At 46.0% G+C, this 22728-nt stretch overlaps 1 protein-coding gene across 1 annotated transcript in view; it reads left to right on the top strand.

Moving 5' to 3' along the window:
- snrpa1 (small nuclear ribonucleoprotein polypeptide A') overlaps positions 1-22269 on the top strand; it is a 44032-nt gene extending 21763 nt beyond the window's left edge. The window contains 4 exon segments of the mRNA XM_038813361.1: positions 7818-7897; positions 8261-8336; positions 11909-12002; positions 21832-22269. Coding sequence (XP_038669289.1) covers positions 7818-7897; positions 8261-8336; positions 11909-12002; positions 21832-21893 — 312 coding nt within the window. The 3' untranslated portion in view covers positions 21894-22269.
- Positions 22270-22728: the final 459 nt, after the last annotated feature.

The raw sequence follows: 22728 nt of genomic DNA, 5'->3' as shown, positions 1-22728 counted from the left end.
CAACATTACCAGAACCTCAAATCCTCCCCACCACATCCCCTCCCTAGCAGTTGACGGTAACCAGCTCCTTGACATGTAGTATAAACAAACCCCATCACTTATGGGACTCATGACTCACTCCCCTCACCTTTTCCAAATACAAAAACACCATTAAATCCCCCAACCACACAAACGTACAGGGTGGAGAAACTGACCACCATCCCAACAGAACCTGCCTGCAAGCGATCAACGAGGCAAAGGCTAAAGCATCTGTCTCTGCTCCTGTCTGCAACTCCAGCCAGTCTGACACCCTGAATGTGGCACCAGGGGACTGGGCTCTAAATCCACATGCAAGACCACCGACCTGATGCTGAAGAACTCCCTTCAAAATTTCTCCAACTTGGGGCAGGACCAGAACATATGTGTATAATTGGTCGGTCCCCTCCCACACTGCTCACAAATAACCTCTAGCCCTTCCAACAACCGTCGCATCCTCTACTTCATCAGGTATGCTCTGTAACTACCTTTATCTGTATCAGCACCAGCCTCGCACACAAGGTTGTAGCATTCACTCTCCGCAGCACCTCACAGCACATCCCCATCTCCAGTGCCATCCCCAGCTCTTCCTCCCACTTGGCTTTAACTCCCTCCAGAGACACCTATCCTCCTCCAAAATCCTCATTTTGATCAGAGATGGCCCCCTCCTCCAGCCCCATCACTTATAGCACCCCCTCCAACAACGAGGAGCATGATGCCAACGGGAAAAACCTTTTTCGCGAAATCTCACACCTACATATACCTGAAAACCTCCCCTCACGGGATCCCAAACTTCTCTGCCAACTCTTCCAAACTCAAACCGCCCTTCTAAAAATATGTCCCATCATTTCCATTACCCCTCACTCCCTCATCCCTGAAACCTCACATCCATCCTCCCTGGCTCAAACCCACGGTTCCCTCGAATCGGCATCAACTTCAACCCCACCCTGAAGTGCTGCCGAAATTTCCTCCATATTTTCAGCGTGGCCACCATCACCGATTGCCCGAGTATTTACCTGGGGCAAACGGGAGCGAAGCCGTTGCCAGCCTCTGCAACCCCTTATAAGAGCCTGTTTCTATCCGACCCCAAGCTTCCATCTCCCTTCTCCGCCCCCGCACCTTCTCTGCGTTTGCCGCCCAATAATAGTATTACCGGTTTGGAAGGGCCAGGCTACCTGACTGTTACCCTCTCTGCAGCACCATTCTCCTAATCCTTGCCATCTTCCCTGCTCACACAAACAACAAAACCAACCTATCCTCCCCCATAAAAACGATTTTGGTAAAAAGACACTGAAACAAAAATAAAAGCAGCAGCAAGATTTTCTTCTTGACCATCTGCACCCGGCTATCCCACCTCAATAAATTCACCTTGACCCTGCCCACCAAACCCGTGAAGTTCAACTTACGGAGTCGTGCCCAATTCCTAGCCACCTGTTCTCCCTGGTACCTGAAGTGGGTTGTTGCCACCTGAAACTCTCCCGCCCCTGGAGAAGACACCACAAAACACCCCTCTTTTCCCAATTTTAGGAAGATAAAGCCTCCAGTCTCCTCAGCAGTCACATTATATCCCCCACTGAAGAGCCCGGATTGGAGATATACAACAACAGATCATCAGCATACAGGGACACCCAATTCCCCCACCCCCCACTATCCACCTCCATTTAGCCAAGCACCTCAGCCCTATGGCCAAGGGGTCTATTGCCAGCACAGACAGAAGATGGGGGACATGGGGAACACCTGCTTCATTCCCCTGTGCAACAGGAAGCCCCCAGAACTCATCTCAATTGTGCGTCCACACGCCATTGGGTCCTTGTACAACAATTTCACCCATACCACAAACTTAGGCCCAATCCCAAACCTCTCCAACACCGCAAACGAATAGCTCCACTTCACACGATCAAACTCCTACGCATCCAGTATCACTTCCATCTCCCTCCTCTCTGCTGGAGAAAGCACCACAATCAACAGATGCCGCACATGGAAGAGTCAATTACTGGGGGACATGGGTTTAAGGTGCGAGGGGCAACATTTAGAGGAGATGTGCAAGGGAAGTTCTTTTACCCAGAGCATATTGGGTACCTGGAACTCGCTGCTGGAGGTGTTGGAAGCAGGTAAGAGAGTGACATTTAAGGTATGTCTTGACAAATACATGGATAGGATGGGAATAGAGGGATACGGACTCTGGAAACGTAGAAGGTTTTATGTTAGGCAAGCAGCATGGTCGGCGCAGACTTGGAGGGCTGAGGAGCCTGTTCCTGTGCTGTACTTTTCTTTGTTGTTCTTTGTGCTTCGATTCAACGACAGCTGTCTGCCCTGTCTGAACCTCCGCAATAACCTTCGGGGGGCACTTCTCCAACCTGAGCGTCTGAACCTTTGCCAAAATCTTGGCATCCACATTCAACGGCGAGATTGGGCTATGCGACCCGCATTCCCACCGGGTCCTTGTCCTTTTTAGGCAGCAATAAAATGGAAGCCTGTCCCATTGTCCCCAGCATTGCCCCCTTAGCCAGTGTCCTCAAACATCTCCACCGACAGCAGCGCCGACTTATCCATAAACCTGTCAGAAAACTCCACTGGGAAATCATCTGGCCCTGACGCCTTACCTGTCTGCAACTTCCCTATCGCCACCCGCACTTCTTCCGCCCCATACTCGTACACGGCCCCCCCCGCCTGCCTCAACTGCCTTCCCAGTTGACAGAAGGTCAGACCTCTCCTGTAACTCCTTCCTCCTCACCTGAAGATCCGGAGTCAGGTACCTTCCATCCATCTCCAAAATTTAATTTACCAACTGCTGACACCCCTCTCTTGCCTCTGTCCACCTGAGCCTTAAACAAGATGACCTCGTCCCTCACTGCTGCTTTCAACGCTCCCCACACCACTGACGGTGAAACCTCCCTGTTCCTATTCAACCCTACATAGTCCTCCATCACCTTTACCATTTTGGTGAAAAATTTGGGTTTGCCAACAGCCCCACATCCAATCTCCACGCAGGCCTCTGTACCGGCCCCTTCTCCGGGACCTCATTCACTCTATGTGGAGCATAGGCCGAATATTCTGCCTTCCTCACCCCGGCCAACAACCATCCCCACGACAAGAAAGTCAATCCTAGAATACACATTGTGCACTGGCGAAAAGAACTAATACTCCTTATCGTGTGAGTGCAAAAACCTCCACTGGTTCGCCCCTCACATCCCCCTCATAAACGTAGCCAATACTTTCAGGCCCATTTCCCCCCCATTCTGGCCTCTGGTGAGTGTCTGTGTTGAGTTTGCATTTCCCGTGTCTGCGTGGGTTTCCTCCGGGTGTTCCAGTTTCCTTCTTCCCACAGTCCAAAGATGTGCAAGTTAGGTGGATTGGCCATGCTAAATTGCCCCTTAGTATCCAAAAGGTTAGGTCGGGTTACGGGTATAGGGAAGAAGCCTGAGAATAAATAAGGTGCCCTTTCCAAGGGCCGGTGCAGACTCGATGGGCTGAATGGCCCCTTCTGTACCATAAGTTCTATGAATCTGTCCACCTTTGGATTCAGCACTGGTATTCAAGTCACCCCCTGGTGTGTATACAAATTTGCTATGGCAGCCAACATCATCTTGAGAAACCTATATTGTCCCAATTCTGGGCACATACGCTAACCAGCACCACTAACCTCCCCTCCAAAGCACCCTTTACTATTATGTACCAACCCTCCTGGTGAGCCACCACCATCTCCATCTGGAATCTCACCCTCTTACCCACCAGTATCGCTGCCCTCGCTATCAAAGCCTGAGTGGAACACCTGACTCATCCAGCCCATCGAAGCTTCCCATGGTCCTTCACTTGACCGTCAGCTACCATTCCCCCTTCCCAGAAACCCGCCAACCACTTTCTCTCAAAGCCACCTCTCGTAGTATCATCCCCCTCCTCATTCACACCTCCCAAGGCCGATCGAAATCTGACCATACAGGTTCCAATGCCTGTGGCCGACTCCCCCCATGTCTCTCCCGTTCACTAGCCATCTTAGCTTGCTCGCGAGGTGGCACCTGCCAGAGCCCCTCCCCTCCATAGAGAAAACGAACACAAAGGCCCACACACCCAAACCTTCCACAGTCCCAACCCAATAATCCTTCAAACTCAAACAAAACAAATCTCCGCAAATACCACATCTGTCCCTTCCCAAACACAACCTGCCAAGAGAACAAAAAAGGGGGGGAAAGAAAATCGAGAAACGAGAAAAACGGTTAACACAGCTAAAGTCTAAACTCAATTCAGTCCCAGTCCTCCACAAATGCCTCCACCTCCTCCGTCGTCTCATAGTAGTCTTTGACCCTCAGCTTCGCTGGGTAGACCACCCCAAACGCCACGTTGCCTTTATACAACGTCGCCTTGTGGCTGGTTTAGCACCATGGGCTAAATAGCTAGCTTTTAAAACAGACCACGGCAGGTCAGCAGCGTGGGTTCAATTCCCATACCAGCCTCCCCGAACAGGCGCCGGAATGTGGCAACTAGGGTCTTTTCACAGTAACTTCATTTGAAGCCTACTTGTGACAATAAGCAATTTTCATTTCGTTTGTTAGCCCGACCAACGGCCACCCGTCAGCTTGCCAGCTCCGACATGAGATCTTAGTATATGTGAATATCACCACCTTCTCACCTCTCCGCTCGTTTCAGCTTGTTCCACCTCGGAACCTTTTCCTTCATCTGATAACTGGGAGCATGCTATCACAGCTCTTGGTGGCTCCTTTGGGTTTGACAGGAGAGACTGGTAACCCATGTCCTGCACATAAAGGAAGGGTCCCCCTACTTCCCCAACAAATTGGCGAATATCTCTGCAAAATACTGTCGGCCTCCGACACTCCAGCCCCTTGGGCAGTCCCACGATCCTTAGATTCTATCTTTGTGACCTATTCTCCAGGTCCTCCACTTTGGCACTCAACCCTTTGTTACTCTCAACCACCCTCCGCAGCTCCTCGCCTATTGAGGTGAACTGGTTGTTGTGCTGCAGCAATGCTTCCTCCACCCCCTTCAACACCTCTTCTTGATCCTGCACCTCCATCAACATCTTAGCCAGAGCCTCCTTCAGCAGTGCAAGAGTTTCATCCACCCACTCCTTGAGTGAGGCCACCATTCCTTGTCTGTCAAAGTGCTTAGAAAACAGCCGATCAAACTCCCCTGTCATTACCACGGCCAACTTATCCACCATAATGGGAATGGCCCAACTTGGCGAGCCTGATCCCACCATCTTTCCTCCTGCTAAACTCCCCGATGGACTTTCGCTTGCCCCCTTTTTTCCAGATACTTTTTCTGGGTTTTTGATATTCTTTGGTTGCCTTAGGCTTTCCATAAACTAATCATACAAAATTCTCCCCAACAAATGGGCAGCACGGAAGCCCTGAGGCTTCACAGCGCCAGGGTCCCAGGTTCGATTTCCCCGCTGGGTCACTGTCTGAGAAGTCTGCACATTCGCCCCGTGTCTGCATGGGTTTCCTCCGGGTGCTCCGGTTTCCTCCTTCAGTCCAAAGACATGCAGGGTGGGTGGATTGGCCATGCTAAATTGCCCTTAATGATCAAAAAGATAAGATGGGGTTATTGAGTTATGGGGATAGGGTGGAAGTGAGGGCTTAAATGGGTTGGTGCAGACTTGATGGGCCGAATGGCTTCCTTCTGCACTGTATGTTCTAAGAACTCGGTGCAAAAACAAAAGCTCTAACAGGAGCCACCAAACATGTGACCCCCACCACCTACATGTTGCCACTAGAAGAAGCTGAACGTTTCCATAGCTCAACAATTGTAAACACAGAAATGACATCCTTTTATACGTGACCTAGCAGCCAATGTTAAATTTGACGGGTCACTCATCCCATCAAGAGGTTGCCTTCTTGACAGTTCAGTCTGTGCTGCACCCCTCAAGCTAATATCTGGGTCAGCACAGTGGTTAGCATTGCTGCCTCACTGCACCAAAGTCCCAGGTTCGATCCCGGCTCTGGGTCACTGTCAGTGTGGAGTTTGCACATTCTCCCCGTGTTTGCGTGGGTTTCGCCCCCACAACCCAAAGATGTGCAGGGTAGGTGGATTGGCCACACTAAATTGCCCCTTCATTGAAAAAATGATTTGGGTACTCTAAATTTATATATTTAAAAAAATAATATCACCTGTCTAATGAGATTCTGGATTTTAGCTTGAATTCCTAACATGGATGCAATGAAATTGCTAAATGCGTGTGCTCTCTGCTCCATCCATCCTGATTGTTGCTGGAGTTCAGGCTGTTGGAGAGCTCTTGGTGCATGATCTCTCCACAGCGTTCATCATTGAAAGCTCTTCCCCATTGCAGAACTCTTGACCCGAGTCCCGATTCGGCTGAAATGTGGGAAACAGTCCATCTGATCCGGAAGCCTTGCTGTGCGTCATGTTCTTTACTTGGTAACACTCTCAAAACCATGATGTAGGTTTTAAATTGTTTCATCATTCCCATCTGCTCAAGATATGGTCCAATTTTACCATAAAAATACAGACTGAAATTTTGGGATTTTAACCAGAGAGAATACTTGTTTTGTTTGCTATTTTGCTTCTTCAATTATTTCGATCAAAAAGGTCACTGCAGCTGATTGTACCACAGAGGCTGGATTTAATTCCATGTTGGGCAAGTTTAATAACTGGGTTGTGATGTTGCTTCCAGTATGTAGTCTGAGCATTGGGATGTTGCAGCCTCTGTCCTCTGCACTGCGTATACATCATTCCCAGAAACTTCTAAAGACAAGCTGTTAAATAAGTACAGAATACTTGGGGCTGAAATTAATACTAGATGTTTAAGATTGAAAGCAGAAGCTTGCATTTGTGCAGAGTTTTTAATGTAATAAAACATTCAGGGTTCCAAGACAAAATGTTTTTATGTATTGTGTTGAATTTAAAATCTGCTTGCTGCCTTGAATTAAATGCAGAGTAAGAAGTCTTACAACACCAGGTTAAAGTCCAACAGGTTTGTTTCAAACACGAGCTTTCGGAGCACGGCTCCTTCTTCAGGTGAATGAGCCGTGAAGGAGCCGTGCTCCGAAAGCTCGTGTTTGAAACAAACCTGTTGGACTTTAACCTGGTGTTGTAAGACTTCTTACTGTGCTCACCCCAGTCCAACGCCGGCATCTCCACATCTTGAATTAAATGGGTTAGGAGGCGGCAGTGTCTAATATTGATTTGTTTCCTGTGAGGATATGCTGTAGTTAGATTTAGCCATACGTTTGTGGAAGATATAGCCAGGCTAATTTAAAATATCACCTGAAAGTGATCTTTGCGATGTCTGACCCTGTTAAGAATACAAAGTTAATTGTTGTTTTAATCAGGGCAGAGGTGATTTACTAACGCATGTTTGCAAAATGTGAGTTTTGGGAAGTTTTACAGTCGCCGAATGGAATAGATTCATCGAATGGTTACAACATAGGACAGGTGGATCAGTTTCCTTCTATGTGCCAATTCTCTACAAGAGCAACTCAGCTAGTCCCACTCCCCTGCCTTTTTCCCATGACCCTGCAGATTGTTCCTGAGTTCAAACGACAGCTGCAACTTTAACCCCTGTAGAAATAGCCAATCTGGTTTCTGTGGTGAGGGTACAAGTTCAATTTCTCCCCAATGTGAGCTGCAGCATGTTCACCCTTACTGGCTACAGAGCAAGGCCATTGAAACTATACCCATCTTGGTCAATATCTACAAGATGCAAGCATTCCTGGTATTCTAATCTGATCCTGCTCCTTAGAGTGAAGAATTGTGTGATTTGGGCAGATGTTGCTCAGCTAGAGTCAATCAGTTTGACTGTAACTGGATGTGATGTATTGCCACAGGAACGTCAGGAAGCGGATCGAATGTTCAAAGGCAAGCGTGGGGCGCAACTTGCAAAGGATATAACCAAGAAAACAAAGACGTAAGATACAGATACTAAATTTGACTTGATGTCTTGCCTCAGAAACACTTGGAGTTTGTTACGTGGGAATAAACCTGTTAAAGAGGCTTTTCTCTTTGTCGGAGGGGGGGGGGGGGGGGTCGTCAGTGTTTCCAAATTGGTGGTTTCTTGATCGTTGTGCTAAAATGTTGCCTTTTCAGCACCGTGGGTGTTTCTGAGGGAAGCTACTTCAAGTGCTGCTCCATTCAGTGGAGCATTGTAAATTGTATCAGTTTATGAAAAGATCAGATACTGCACTGGTTTTTCAACTTTGTGGCTTTAAAGGTCCAGAGAAGTTTTTTATGGGACCCATAAAATAACAAAATGATTTGTTTTGTTCTGAAGTTTCACACCAGGCGCAGGGTTGTCAGGAGAGAAGAAGAAAGCTGGTCCTTCTGGTCCGGAAGTAGAAGCAATTAAGGTATGTAGGCTTGTGCATGCAATGGCTCTACATGCGAAACGGTAAAAGCTGGAAATCAGCAATAAAAACTGAAAGAGAAGATGGACAATACTGGGCTAGGATGTGGAGAACTGCATTTGGAACGGTGCTGAAGACTAAAACAGGAGCAAGCATCTTGCTATGGTTGAAGCTCAATAAAGATGAATGGGGAGATAATCTTAAACACAGATAAGCTGATGCTGACTTGGGCTGAGCTTGATAGAAATGATTTATAACACTTGGTAGTTAGAAGAAATGTCCACGCAAGAGTTGGAGTATTGAATCCCTACACTACAGAAGGAGGCCATTTAGCTCATTGAGTTTGTGCCGACCCTCCAAAAGGGCACCCTACCTAGCCCCACACCCCTGCCCTATCCCTGCAATCCTACCTACCCTTTGGACACTAAGGGACAATTCATCATGGCCAATAAACTTAACTTGCACATCTTTGGACTGGGAGGAAACCGGAGCACCTGGAGGAAACCTATGCAGACACTGGGAGAATGTGCAAACTCCGCACAGTCACCCAAGATCAGAATTGAACTGGGTCCCTGGTGCTGTGCGACAGTAGTGCTAATCACTGCCACTGTACTGCTTGGATAGCTTTGACCTAGTGAGTGCTGTAGGCAGATGTTAACACCCATTTTCACCCTGAAGATTATTGAGCCAAGTAAGGCGCAGTGTTATTGGGAGTGATTGAGACAGTGAATTTAGTTGGGGTTTGAGACAGGGCAATGGGTAATGAGTGGGCAGTGTGATTAGTTCGAAGTGTATTCAGGATTATGGGGAGAGAGCGGGGCATTGAGATTAGTTGGGGATTGAGGAGTTTCGGGAGAGTCTGGTGCACTTGGGAAGAGCGCGGTGCGGGAAAGACGGCAGTTGGGATTACCTGGCAGCAAAGCTTTCAAGATGTTGAGGGGAACAGATAGGTTGGATAGAAAAACTATTTCTCATGGATGGGGAGTCCAGAATAGGGTACAGAGTGTTAAAAATGAGAGCCAGACCATTCGGGAATGAAATTGGGGAACGCATCTAAACACGGTGGTGAAGTTTGGAACTCTCTTTTGTAATTAATAGTAGCTCAACTGTACATTTTAAATTATTAAGGAATGTGGGACAAAGACCGTGAAGCGAGGTCACAAATCAGCGATAATCTCATTGAATCGTAGAACATGCTCAAGTGGCTAAATGGTCTATTTTCTAAATCCCTGTGAAATCCGAAATAGAAACAAAACCCTGGGAATATTCAGCTGGTCCAGTGGTGTCTTTGGGGAGGGCAACAGGTCCTTTTGGATTAATCCTACATCAGAATTGAGTGATTTATAGGCATAACAAATTTTAAACAAGGCAGGAAAAGTGGAGGTAAATAACAAAAGGGAAAATCTGTAAATGATTGGAGGGCAGAGATTAAGTAATAAGGCGAAAGGAATGAGACTGCGACAAGTAAGGAAACTAGAGGAGACGTAAATATGAAAAGCAGTATCACAAGCAGCTGCTGTCCAGAAAAGGGAGCAGTGGTTGTGATCTGAAATTGTTGCACTTGGTGTTGGTTGTGGAAGGCTGTAAAGTACCTCGTCAAAGGATGTGATGCTGTCCTTGAACTTATGTTAAGCTTCATTGGAATAAATTGGGAGGTGTAGGACAGAAATTCAGTGTGGGTGGAGAAGTAAAAGAGCAAGAGCTCGCAGTCGCACTTGTGGACTGAATGGAGTGCGAGTTCTATTTCCTACACTTCTGTACCCTCCCCTCCAAAAACACCCCACGAGCTCGGCATTCAACCAATCATTCTCTGCCATTTCCAACAAATCTGGTAAAATGCCATTATCAGATCTCTTCCCATCCCCTCTCCAAAAGGACTGTTCCTTCTGACTCCTGGTCCATTCCTGAATCATTTTCGATGGCCCCCTTCCCTTCCCATTAAAGTACGACAGTTGCATCAGCTGTCCTTTTACCCCTTTCCACTGTCTAGGGCCCCAAAGACACCATTTTGATGAAAGGTGATTTACTTGTTCTTTCGATTTAATATACCCGTGATGATACAGTCTTCTTTACATTGGGGAGACCAAATGCAGATTGGATGATTGCTTTGCAGAATATCTCCGTTCAGCCTGCAAATGTTAACCTAAGCTTCCAGATATCTGTCCTTTTAATTCTGCACGTTGAGTAATGTCTGGTTAATACTTTTTATTATCAAATCGATATAAGAGTAAAACACTTCTCCTTAAATGCCATGCCCATGAGACTGGGACCAACTCGTGTGCAGAGGTTATCCTAACTGCTCAAGCTAGCCTCTGCACAACTGCGCTTATTGTGGTATTCATAACCCTCCCATTGCAATACCATTATGTTCCCACCTCCTCCCTGTTGAGTTAATCTCCCTTCGATGCTGCACTCTGCCACTTATTTTCTCAATGAGCTTTCTAATAAGCTACACATATTGTTATGACAGAGGGAGGAGTGCACGGTGAATTCTATCCCCACTTCTCCACAGGTCGTAACAATAGATATAACTGTTTAAATCCGGCAATGAAATGGCCAATTGTTTATCTTTGCGAAGGCTATAGACTTCAACCAGGCTTCTTTCAATAAACACACAATTGATTTATTCTAAAACAAACTACTGTTTAAAAACAATTTGCAAAACTGGTAAACATAAAATTTGTAGCTTGGAAGTGTGACAATTTCCCCTTTTTGAAAAAAAAAATCCCACCGCCTATGCACTTTCACACAAACACAAAGCAAACACGGTCCCTGGAGTATGCACATTTTTATTTAAAATAGGATCAAGTTCGAAAAGGGTTTGATGCTGTTGATGCAGTAGAATTCGGTCTGGAAGTCCTTTCAGATGGATCTTTGAAGCACCACCTTTGATAATGCTCGCTTGCCTCAACTTTGCAGACTTTCAAAAATACAGATGAGTTATTATGATTAGAAGCTTCTGACAAGGTTACACTACGTGCAACTCAAAAGGGGAGAGAGAGAGAGAGAGTCTTCCTTTTGCAGCCCGCTGTCGAGGCACACGACCACACTCGAGTTCGCAAATAATAAAATGTTCAGAGAATACTTCTCCCGGGCCAGATGTTTTAACCGATCCAGATGGGTCTCTGGCCTGTGAACAGAGGTTCTTTAACTCAGATTTTAAAAGTAACTTTTCTCTCAACAGGTGTCTCCCCTTCCCCTCTTCCTTCAAATACCTCTGTAACCAACCCCATTTATACCGGCTTCTCCCATAAAGTTTTTTTGTTCACCTAGTATTTCTGTTTCTTCATGTGAATGGTTATTGAGGTATACTCCAGTCCAACTAGCTACTTTTCTTAACTACGGAATGAGTCTTCAAAGATACATATATATATATATATATATATAATATATATGCAACACATACATGAAACACATACTTGCTGTGGGGGCTTTGCCTGGAACACCTATGCTTGGTGCATGGTAATAAAGACATGTGAAAAGGCTGAAGGTTTCCGGAACATCAAAATGCCTGTGAACCTGTAAATCCTGCAATGCGTATGTTTGAGTTAAAAGTACCTTTTTTTGATTTGCAGAATGCTATTGCAAATGCATCAACACTGGCTGAGGTGGAGAAACTGAAGGGCATGCTACAGGCTGGACAAATCCCAGGAAGGGACAGGAAGGCTGGTGAGTGGCTGGCAGTAAAATACAGCATCATGGACTCCTGAGCAAGGAAAGGCTATTTAGCCATTAAAGCCACTCTATCCAAGATCCACGTGGAATGTTTTTATCGTGGGCTGCCCATTGTTTTTGTACTATAATCATCACTTCTACAGAACCTAATCTGCCCCTGTGGCAGACATTGATCACTTCCATTAATGTCTACCCCATGTGCCCATCAGGCTGTGCGTGTGGGTTTTCTAATCTCTCAAGTTTGGGCATTGCTTTCTACCTACTCTCTGAACTTTGTAATACATGTGTTCACTCCCAGTCTCTCCACAGGTCTGTGGCTCCCAACAAGTGAAGCCTAGCCTTTTCTGTCATATATCAGAGTTTGTGTATCAGAGTAGACAGCCTCGCTTGTACTACTGAGTTGTAAAGTGTGGAATTCCTGCTCTACGTTCCAACGAGCAGAAAGCACCATACTGATGCACTGTGTAATAATAATCTTTATTGTCACAAGTAGGTTTACATTAACACTGCAATTAAGTTACTGTGAAAAGTCCTGAGTGGCTTGAGCTCTTAATGCCTTATTACGAAAACTCATAGTTCAGGAGTTAGAAATGTTGATGCTTCCTTTTAATTGAGTCTATCGGAGTAAATTGCATATGGATACAGAATATATTGTGTGGAAAAGGGGAACAACCAGAAGGGATGGTGCAGAGTAGAACCAGTGATATAGCTTGGAAAGGGTAGTTTTGAGAGCTTGGGAGCATGATGGCTAGAGTGTCTCAAAAGGAGTTAATCGCTGGATCTCACTTAGTAAGATAAGTTGAGATGAAACTTCAGATTCTACATGTGTTGTGACCAGTTGTGGAGATGATCGGCTAGTTAAACCTCAGCAAGGCTGGGACCAATGTGCATGTAGGATGGTTAGCAAATGTGTGGGAGCATTTAAATTAATTTGGCAAGTTGGAGTAGCACTGTCAGGATTAAGCATTATTGAGGAGATGCAAGGTGTACAGAAGAAGAATGGGATATCCAGTTACCATTAAAGTGAAGGACGGATAGGGAACATGTGTGTAAATGTATGAATGGGGTGAATAACTGAGTTCCTGGGGTAGTGGGTAACCCCATTTGAAGTGGAGCTACTGCAGGGAGTGTCAACCCTGGCTTCGAGACCCGGGATCAGCTGACGGTAGCCGGTCAGAGTCCCTGCTCAAGGATACAAGCCACACTCCCTTGTGGGTGTCTTGGGAGGGACTAAGGCTAAGGATGTAAACCCTAACAGAGAATGTGGAGTGGAACCCCATAATGCAGTTGTGCATATTTCAGTAGCTCCTGCAGCCAAACATCATGGTCTGCACTCCTTCGGAGCCCAACGGCAAGGCCTCCACCTCCTCCCAGTGGCCAAGGAACTCCTCCCAGAGTCACACAGCAGTTTCCACCTATTAAGAGACACCACACACACTATCTTCACTGTGCAGCAAATTCAAGCACAAGGCGAGGAATGGCACCGACCGCTATACACGGCCTTTTTCGCTTTGTGAAAGCCGTTGACTCTCAATTGCGAAGACTTGTGGAGTGTCTGCCTCCAATTTGGCTGTCTGGTGGCACGGTGATCAGCACTGGTGTCTCACAGCACCAAGCACCCAGGTTCAATTCCAGCCTTGGGCGACTGTCTATGTGGAGTTTGCACATTTTCCTCATGTGCATGGGTTTCCTCCCACAGTCTAAAGATGTGCAGGTTAGTTCGGGTTATGGGAATAGGGTGGGGGAGTGGGCTTGGGTCGGGTGTTCTTTGAGAGGATCGGTGCCTCCTTGAGAAGGCTGAATTGCCTCCTGCACTACGTATTCGATGATTCTAAATCCTGCCTTAGTGAAAATTGCGGTCAGTCAAGGCAGTGTCATTGCACCAAATGTCTTCTCCATTTTCCTCACTGCAATACTGCACCTCACCACGTGCAAATTACCCACCAGTGTGGAGATAATCCACAGAACAAATGGGAAACTATTCACCCCAGGCTGCCTTCAATCGAAAACTAATCTCAAACTCCGAACTGCAGTTTGCAGATGATGCTTATGGTCATTGCCTGGCACATGTTTAAATGTTGTCCAGGCCTTACTGCACATGTACACGCACTGCTTGGTTACCTGGAGAGTTGTGAATATCAGCTCTGCAATCATCAGTGAACATCCCCACTTTTGACCTTCTGGAGAGAAGGTCGTTGATCAAGCAACTGAAGATTAAGCTTTTGACACTACCTGAGGAACTGCTGCAGCAAGGCCTTGGGACCGAGATGATTGTCCTCCAACAACTATCTTCTATTTGTGCTAGCTATGATTCCCAACCAGTGGAGAGTTTTCCTATCCCAGTTCCCATTTTCTTCAGGTTTGCCAGCGCTCCTTGATGCCACACTCAAATGCTGTTTTGATGTACCAGCCCGTACCAGCCTCCCCGGCCAGGCGCCAGAATGTGGCGACTAGGGGCTTTTCACAGTAACTTCATTGAAGCCTACCCGTGACAATAAGCGATTTTCATTTAATTTTCATGTCTAGGGCAATAACTCTCACTCGCGTTCAGTTCTTTATTCCACATTCAAACCAAGGTTGTAATGAGGTCAGGTGCTAACTGGTTGGTTCTGTAGGCACCTAAGCTGAGCATGGGTGAGCAGATTGTTGCTGAGTCAGTGCTGCTTGATAGCACTGTGACGATACCTTCCATCACTTTGGTGATCAAGAGTAGACTGATGGGGCAATAATTGGCTGGGTTGGATTTGTCCTGCTTTTTGTGGACAGGGCATATTTTCCACATTTCACATATCGGTGTGACTAGCTCTAGAGCACAAATCTTCAGTACTACTGCCAAAATGTTGTCAGCGCCCATTACCTTTGCAGTATTCAGTACCTTCAGCCATTTCTTACCATGTGGAGTGTAAAGACTGATGTCAGTGATGCTTGGGGGCCTTCGGAGGAGGCCGGCGTGGACCCTCTACATGGCACTTAGAACATAGAACAGTACGGCACAGAACCGGCCCTTCGGCCCTCAATGTTGTGCCGAGCCATGATCACCCCACTCAAACCCACGTATCCACCCTATACCCGTAACCCAACAACCCCCCCCTTAACCTTACTTTTATTAGGACACTACGGGCAATTTAGCATAGCCAATCCACCTAACCCGCACATCTTTGGACTGTGGGAAGAAACTGGAGCACCCGGAGGAAACCCACGCACAGAGGGGGAGGACGTGCAGACTCCACACAGACAGTGACCCAGCCGGGAATCGAACCTGGGACCCTGGAGCTGTGAAGCATTTATGCTAACCACCATGCTACCCTGCTGCCCCGGCTTCTGCCTGAAGATTGTTGCAAATGTACCTTATCCACCCTACTGATGCTGGGGTTATTTGTGGAACCTCTTCCTTCACTTAGCCTTTAATTGTCCTCCACATTTCATGACTGGATGTGGCAGGACTGCAGAAATTTGATCTGATCCATTGGTTGTGGGATTTCTTGGCTCTGTCTGTCAAATGCTGCTTCAACAGTTTGGGATACCAGTACTCCTGTGTATTAGCTTCACCAGGTTGACACATCATTTTTGTTTGTGCTGGTGCTGCTCCAGGCATTCCCTCCTGCGCTTTTCATTGAACCAGGGTTACATATGAGCTCCCATATGAACATACGAATGAGAAGAAACAGGAAGCCACTCGACCCTTCGAGTCTGCCCCACCATTCAATAAGAACCTCAACCGCACGGAAGTGAGTTATAAACCGCAGAGAACGAAATTTGCCTCATCTCTGTTTTAATTGGGTGACCCTTTATTTTTAAATGGTGACCCTGTTTCTCGGGGTCCCACAGAGGAAACACCCTCTCCATATCCACCCTGTAAATACCCCTCAGGATCTTCAAGGGAAGGGCTGGTGGTGTGTTTTTATAAGCCATGTTGGTTGGGGTTTGTGTTTGGGGGGGATGATGGTTATTTCGTTGTGGGTTCTGCTGGATATTATTGTTGAAAAGTCTTAAAATTATAGATGCCTCAATTAAATATTTTCTATAAAACTAATATTTCTAGCTAGCTTATTCTAAAATGTTTCCTTCTTTATCAGTCTTTCAGTCATTCTTTGCTGTTTTTATATTCTCTCCAATCTTCTGACCTGCCACCCACCTTTGTACAATTATATGTTTTTTGTTTCAGTTTGATATCTTTAACTTTAGTTAACCTTGGATTGCGGGCCCTTGGAATTTTTCTTTTTCGTTCTATTCTGAAATATCTCCTTTAAATGTATGCGACAGCATCTCTATTGACCTATCCCTTAACCTAATTTGCAAGTTCACTTTAGCTAGCTCTGCTTTCATGCCTTCATAATTGTCCTTATTTAAGGTTAAAATACTAGCCCTTAGACACTCTTCTACCTCAACTGAAAATAAAATTCAATGATATTATGGTCACTGCTATCAAGGGGTGTCTTCATCATGAAGTCATTAATTAATCCAATCTCTCACAATACCAGCTCTGAGAGCCTGCTCTCTGGCTACCTGAAGAGCGTATTGTTCTAAGAAACTATCCCTGAAACATTCTTTGAATCCCTCATCTAGGCTCCTTTGCCCATCTGATTTTTCCAATCTGTATATAGATTAAAATCCATGAGCCCCTATTGTTTCTTCCTTTTATAGTCCGTCCCATCATATGGTTACTGATAGGGGGCCTGTACACTACTCCCACAAGTAACTTCTTGCCTTCATCATTTCTCATCTTCTAGGACCTCTACAATGCAGAAGGAAGCCATTTGGCTCATCAATCTGCCATAACCCTGCACATTTGATCATAGTCAACCCACCTAAACTGCACATCGTTAGACAGTGGGCAGAAACCGGAGCACCCGGAGGAAACCCATGCAGACACTGGGAGAGCGTACAAACTCAGTCACCCAAGGACGTAATCTAACTCGGGTCCCTGGCGCTGTGAGGCAGCAGTGCTAACCACTGTGGCATCATGCTGCCCATCTCTACCCAAACTGCTTCTATATCCTAGTTTCCTGAAACTTGGGTCATCATCTCTATTGTGTTAAAAGTAACATTAAATAACAGCCAATCCTCCACCTTTTCCTAGCTTCCTGACAGGCCTAAATGTCATGTCCTTTTCAATACCCTGGTCCCAATTTAGGTCATGTTGCAGCAATGTCTCTATGATGGCTATTGGATCATTTGTACTCATTTATATTTCTGCTTTCAGTTCACCTGTTTTGTTGCAAATGCTATGTATGTTCCGATAGAGCCTTCAGTTTTGTTCCTTTATTATTTTGTAATCTCAAAGTCTTATCTGATGATTTACTCTTTATTTCTACACTCTGCCACTTCATGTCATGGTCCATTTATCATTTACTACATTAATACCTTTCTCTCTTGCCTTGTCTCTATTCTTCGATCTTGGCTTGATGGTAAGGGTAGAGTGAACAACATATTGGGCAAGAAGTTAACGGTTGTATCATAGAATTTACAGTGCAGTAGTTGAAGACATTCTGCTGTTGATGATGGCTAGTTTTTGAGTTGCTACATCTTTTCAGAATATGCCCCACTTAGCACGGTGGTAGTGAAGGTGGTGTTTCATCTCCACAAGAACTCTGTGGTGTTCATTCTTGCCAATACTGTCATGGACTTCAGTGATTCAAGGTGGCAGCTCGCCCCCATCTTCAAAAGGACAATTAGGGAGGTGCAATAAATGCTGGCCTAACCAGTGAGGCCTATATCCCTTGAATGAATAAAAAAATAACGTGCACCTGCATAGGTAGATTGAGGACAGCTAGTATGCTACTCCCTTTCCTTTATAAATCCTTCAGACTTCTGGTTCGCAGTGATGCAGTCAAGCACTCTTGGTGATGGACATTGAAGTCCCCCACCTAGAGAACATTGTGTCCTTGCCTCCCTCGGTGCTTCTTCAATAGATGTTCAACATGGAGGAGTATTGATTCATCAGTGCTCCTTGCCCCTGTTTGACGTGATGCCATGAGGCTTCTTGGGGTCTGGAGTCAATGTTGAGAACTCCATGGCAGATTGGTTTATTGTCACATGTACTGAGGTACAGTGAAATGTATTGTTCTGCGTGCAGCTCAGACACATCATTCCGTACATGAAATGAAAATACATAATAGGGCAAACATAAAATACACAATGTAGATACATAGACACAGGCATCGGGTGAAGATGTGTGAAGAGATCACATCAATCCATAAGAGGGTCATTTAGGAGTCTGGGACCTGTACGAGGTGGACGGGTTAAGCCTGAACCGAAATGGGACCAGTATCCTTGTAGGGAGGTTTGTTAGTGCTGTTGGGGAGGTTTGACAGTAACTTGGCAGGGGGTGGGATGCTAGGAGAAGGTTCAGCAGGAGGAGATGCACAGCCAAAATTAGAAACAACAGGAATTGAGTCAGGAAGGCCATAGAATTTATATGCAAGTTATGTCGCAAGGGAGATTGGCAAAATTGCATGGTAGCTATTTTTATGCAAGAGTGAGACAAACAAGGCAGATGCGTTGAGGGCACAAAAACATCCCAGGGGGGTTACCTTGATCAGAAACTGAACTGGGCTCGCCATATTAATGCTATGGCTACCAGGGTAGGTCAAAGGCTATGAATCCTACGGTGAGTAATTCTCCTCCTGACCCCCCTCCCACCAAGCCTGTCCACCATCTCCAGGGCACAAGTCAGGAGTGTAATGGAATACTCTCCACTTGCCTGGATGAGTGCAGCTCCAATAACACTCGAGAAGCTCAACACCACCCAAGACAAAGCAGCCTGCTTGATTGTTCCTCCTTCCTGGCTGGGCAACAGGAGACAGAGTAGTGGTGGAGGGGAGTGTCTCAAAATGGAGAAAGGTGACTAGTGGTGTTCCACAGGGATCCGTGCTTGGACAACTGTTGTTTGTGATATACATAAATGATCTGGACGAAATGGTCTGATTAGCAAGTTTGCAGATGATACTAAGATTGGTGGAGTTGCAGATAGTGAGGAGGACTGTCTGAGAATACAGCAAAATATAGATAGATTGGAGAGTTGGGCAGAGAAATGGCAGATGGAGTCCAATCCAGGCAAATGCGAGGTGATGCATTTTGGAAGATCTAATTCAAAAGCGGACTATATGGTCAATGGAAGAGTCCTGGGGAAAATTGATGTACAGAGATATCTGGGAGTTCAGGTCCATTGTACCCTGAAGGTGGCAACGCAGGTCGATAGTGGTCAAGAAGGCATATAGCATGCTTGCCTTCATCGGACGGGATATTGAGTACAAGAGTCAGCAAGTCATGTTACAGTTGTATAGGTCTTTGGTTAGGCCACATTTGGAATACTGCGTGCAGTTCTGGTCGCCACATTGCCAGAAGGATGTGGATGCTTTAGAGAGGGTGCAGAGGAGGTTCACCAGGATGTTGCCTGGTATGGAGGGTGCTAGCTCTGAAGAAAGGTTGAGTAGATTAGTATTGTTCCGTTGGAAAGACAGAGGTTATGGGGGGAACTGATTGAGATCTACAAAATTATGAGAGGTATGGACAGGGTGGATAGCAACTAGCTTTTTCCAAGAGTGGGGGTGTCATGATTTCAAAGTGAGAGGGGGAAAGTTTAAGGGAGATGTGCGGGGAAAGTTTTTTTACATAGAGGGTGGTGGGTTCCTGGAACGCTTTGCCAGCGGAGGTGGTAGAGGCGGGCACGATAGGATAATTTAAGATGCATCTGGACAGATATATGGATGGGCGGGGAACAGAGGGAAGTAGATCCTTGGAAAATAGGCGACCGGTTTAGATAAAGGATCTGGATCGGCCCAGGCTGGGAGGGCCGAAGGGCCTGTTCCTGTGCTGTAATTTTCTTTGTTCTTTGTTCCACAAACATTCAAACCCTTCACCACCAACGAACAGTGAATGAAAATCGCTTATTGTCACGAGTAGGCTTCAATTAAGTTACTGTGAAAAGCCCCTAGTCACCACATTCCGGCGCCTGTTTGGGGAGGCTGGTACAGGAATTGAACCGTGCTGCTGGCCTGGCTTGGTCTGCTTTAAAAGCCAGCGATTTAGCCCATTGTGCTAAACCAGTGGCAGCCGTGCGTGCCATCTACTAGATGCACTGCAGGAACTCGCCATGGTTCCTTAGACAGCACCTTCCAAACCCATGACCACTACCATCTTTAAGGACAAGAGCAGCAGATAGCTGGGAACTCCACCATCTGGAGGTTCCCTTCCAAGTCACTCACCACCCTGACTTGGAAATATATCGCTGTTCCTTCACAGTCGCTGTGGCAGAATTCTGGAACTCCCTCACTAACAGCACAGTGGATGTACCTACACAGAAACTGCAGCGGTTCAAGAAGGAAACTCTCCACCACCTGAAGGGCAAGTAGGGATGGGCAATTAATGCTGGCCTAACCAGTGATGCCAGAGGGTGGTGAATCTGTGGAACTCTTTTCCACAGAAGGCTGTGGAGGCTAAACCACACTGTCTTTAATACAGAAATAGATAGCTTCTTGATTAATAAGGGGATCAGGAGTTATGGGGAGAAGGCAGGAGGATAGGGATGAGTAAAATATCAGCCATGATTGAATGGCAGAGCAGACTCGATGGACCGAGTGGTCTAATTCTGCTCCTGTGTCTTATGATCTTATGGCCCACATTCTGTCAATTTAAAAAATAAATAAATGGGATTACAATATTTAGGTGGTGGTTTTTGACTGCGCTGACACAATGAATGGAAGGGCCTTCTCTGCTGTAGACCTCTTTGTAAGTAACTGTCTGAGGAGTTTGCACGTTCTCCCCGTGTCTGCGGGGTTTCCTCCAGGTGCCCTGGTTTCCTTCCACAGTCCAAAGATGTCCAGGTTCGGTTTTGGAGTGACGTGGATTAAGCGGGGGAGTGAACCTGGATGGAGTGCTCTTGCGAAGGGTGGGTGCAGACTTGATAGGCCGAATGGCCTCCTCTGCACCATAGAGATTCTATGTATTCTATGGACTAAACCAGTGTTTTTCAAACCTTTTTTCCGGGGACCCATTTTTACCAATCAGCCAACCTTCGGGACCCAACTTGGCCGACCTTCGCGATCCACGCCGGCCGACCTTCTCGACCCACCATTTTCTCTTACCTTGTTTGTTGCTGACAGAAATGGAGGAAATGGTTTTGGGTCCCTTTGGCCCCCCAACTTGTAAAAACAAAAGGTTGCGACCATATTTTAAAAAATGCGGCCTCACTGTGCATGCGCACCGATGATCGGGCACGCAGAGTTGGTGTTTAGACCGCTGTTTTTTTTTATATATATCCTGACCTGGACTTGAGAACATGGAGCATAACTTCAAAATACAGCACAAAACACATGTTATGTTACAGACACTGAAGAGTCTGATGACGTTTATAAAGATATTTGAATTTCCAGCAACCGACTGGTAAGATTGTGACAAGATTTCAAGTTTTAACAAGCTTCAAGCTGCCATTTTCGACAGGTGTTGACATCTTGTGCCTTCCATTCAGTGTAACAACCTGTGGGTCTCCTGCCCCCCTATAAGGACGTTTTGCCTGAATAACTGAAGAAAAAGCTGCACTGAGTAAAACCACGTGGTCCGAACCACTCCGAGGCAGAAGTTTAGTCATATTGAAATAGCTTCTTTTTGGTTCATGTTCCCAGATGTTTGAGGTGGAATTTACACCCTGCTTTGTGACTGGCAGACTCATTCTTCTGAGGCACGTGTTACAGCTGTTTACGGAAACTTGTCAAATCAAAAGTGATTTTAATAAAAATTTAAGAAATGTTTGATTTGGTCTTTGAACAAATATAAAAGGCAAGTGAATTACTTTGGGTAAATTATTTGCTTTGTGATTTTCCAGGTCCTGCTGATGAGGTTGAGGAGGAAGATATGGAAGAGGATCCCATTACCAATGGCAACTAATGTTTCCCTCTGTGCTTGTGCTACCTGTTCTTGTTTTACAGGCTCCAGTTTCGAGAGAAGATTTTTCAGTTTTACTGAGTGGCTGATGTGGTGGGTGGACTCTAATCTCAACTGGAGCCTTTTTGAGTGTCTGCATCTGGTTCCTGGCTAGCAATAGGTACAGAGGCACCTCTGCCCACTGCCCACATAGGTACAGAGGCACCTCTGCCCAATGTCCATATCTATCTGTACTCACTTCAGTAAATATTGATTTGTTTTACATTTATACTCTAACCGAGTAGGAAATTCACTTTAGCAATTTAATTATCATGTTCAGATTGTAAATGTTATTTTTGCCCGAGAGTTTTGATAATAAACGTTGTTTTTGTTTACATTTCATTTGTGTGATGTCGGTCTGGATTTGGGTTTAGTTCATCTGGCTGGCTCCTGGGAGAAAGGGGATTGCCAGACAGGACATAGGGTGGGGCCCTTAATCCCAGGAGTTTAGAGGAATTAGCTGATCTCATTGGAATATAAAGTGCCTTAAAGGGTTTTACAAGGTAGATGTTTGGAGCATATTTCCTCAGGCTGAGGAGTTTAGAATTAGGGGTCACAGTCTCCGGATAAGGGATCAGTCATTTCGGGCCAAGAGGAGGAATAATTTCTTCACTCACTTGTACCATCGACCTAGAGTGCTTCGCGGTGCTGAGTCAACATGTTTTTGGATGCATAGAGAATCAAGGGACATGAGGAATGAGCGGGAAGTTGAAGTGGGAGATTAGTCATTCTCGTATTGAATAGTGAAGCAGATGCCAGGTTCCAAATAGCCTCATTTCTATTCAATCCAAACAAGAAC

The sequence above is a fragment of the Scyliorhinus canicula genome, chromosome 12 (genome assembly GCF_902713615.1).
Source record: "Scyliorhinus canicula chromosome 12, sScyCan1.1, whole genome shotgun sequence".
NCBI classification, from domain to species: domain Eukaryota; kingdom Metazoa; phylum Chordata; class Chondrichthyes; order Carcharhiniformes; family Scyliorhinidae; genus Scyliorhinus; species Scyliorhinus canicula.
Note: the sequence above shows the minus strand (reverse complement) of the source record. Positions and strands in the feature narration are given on the sequence as shown.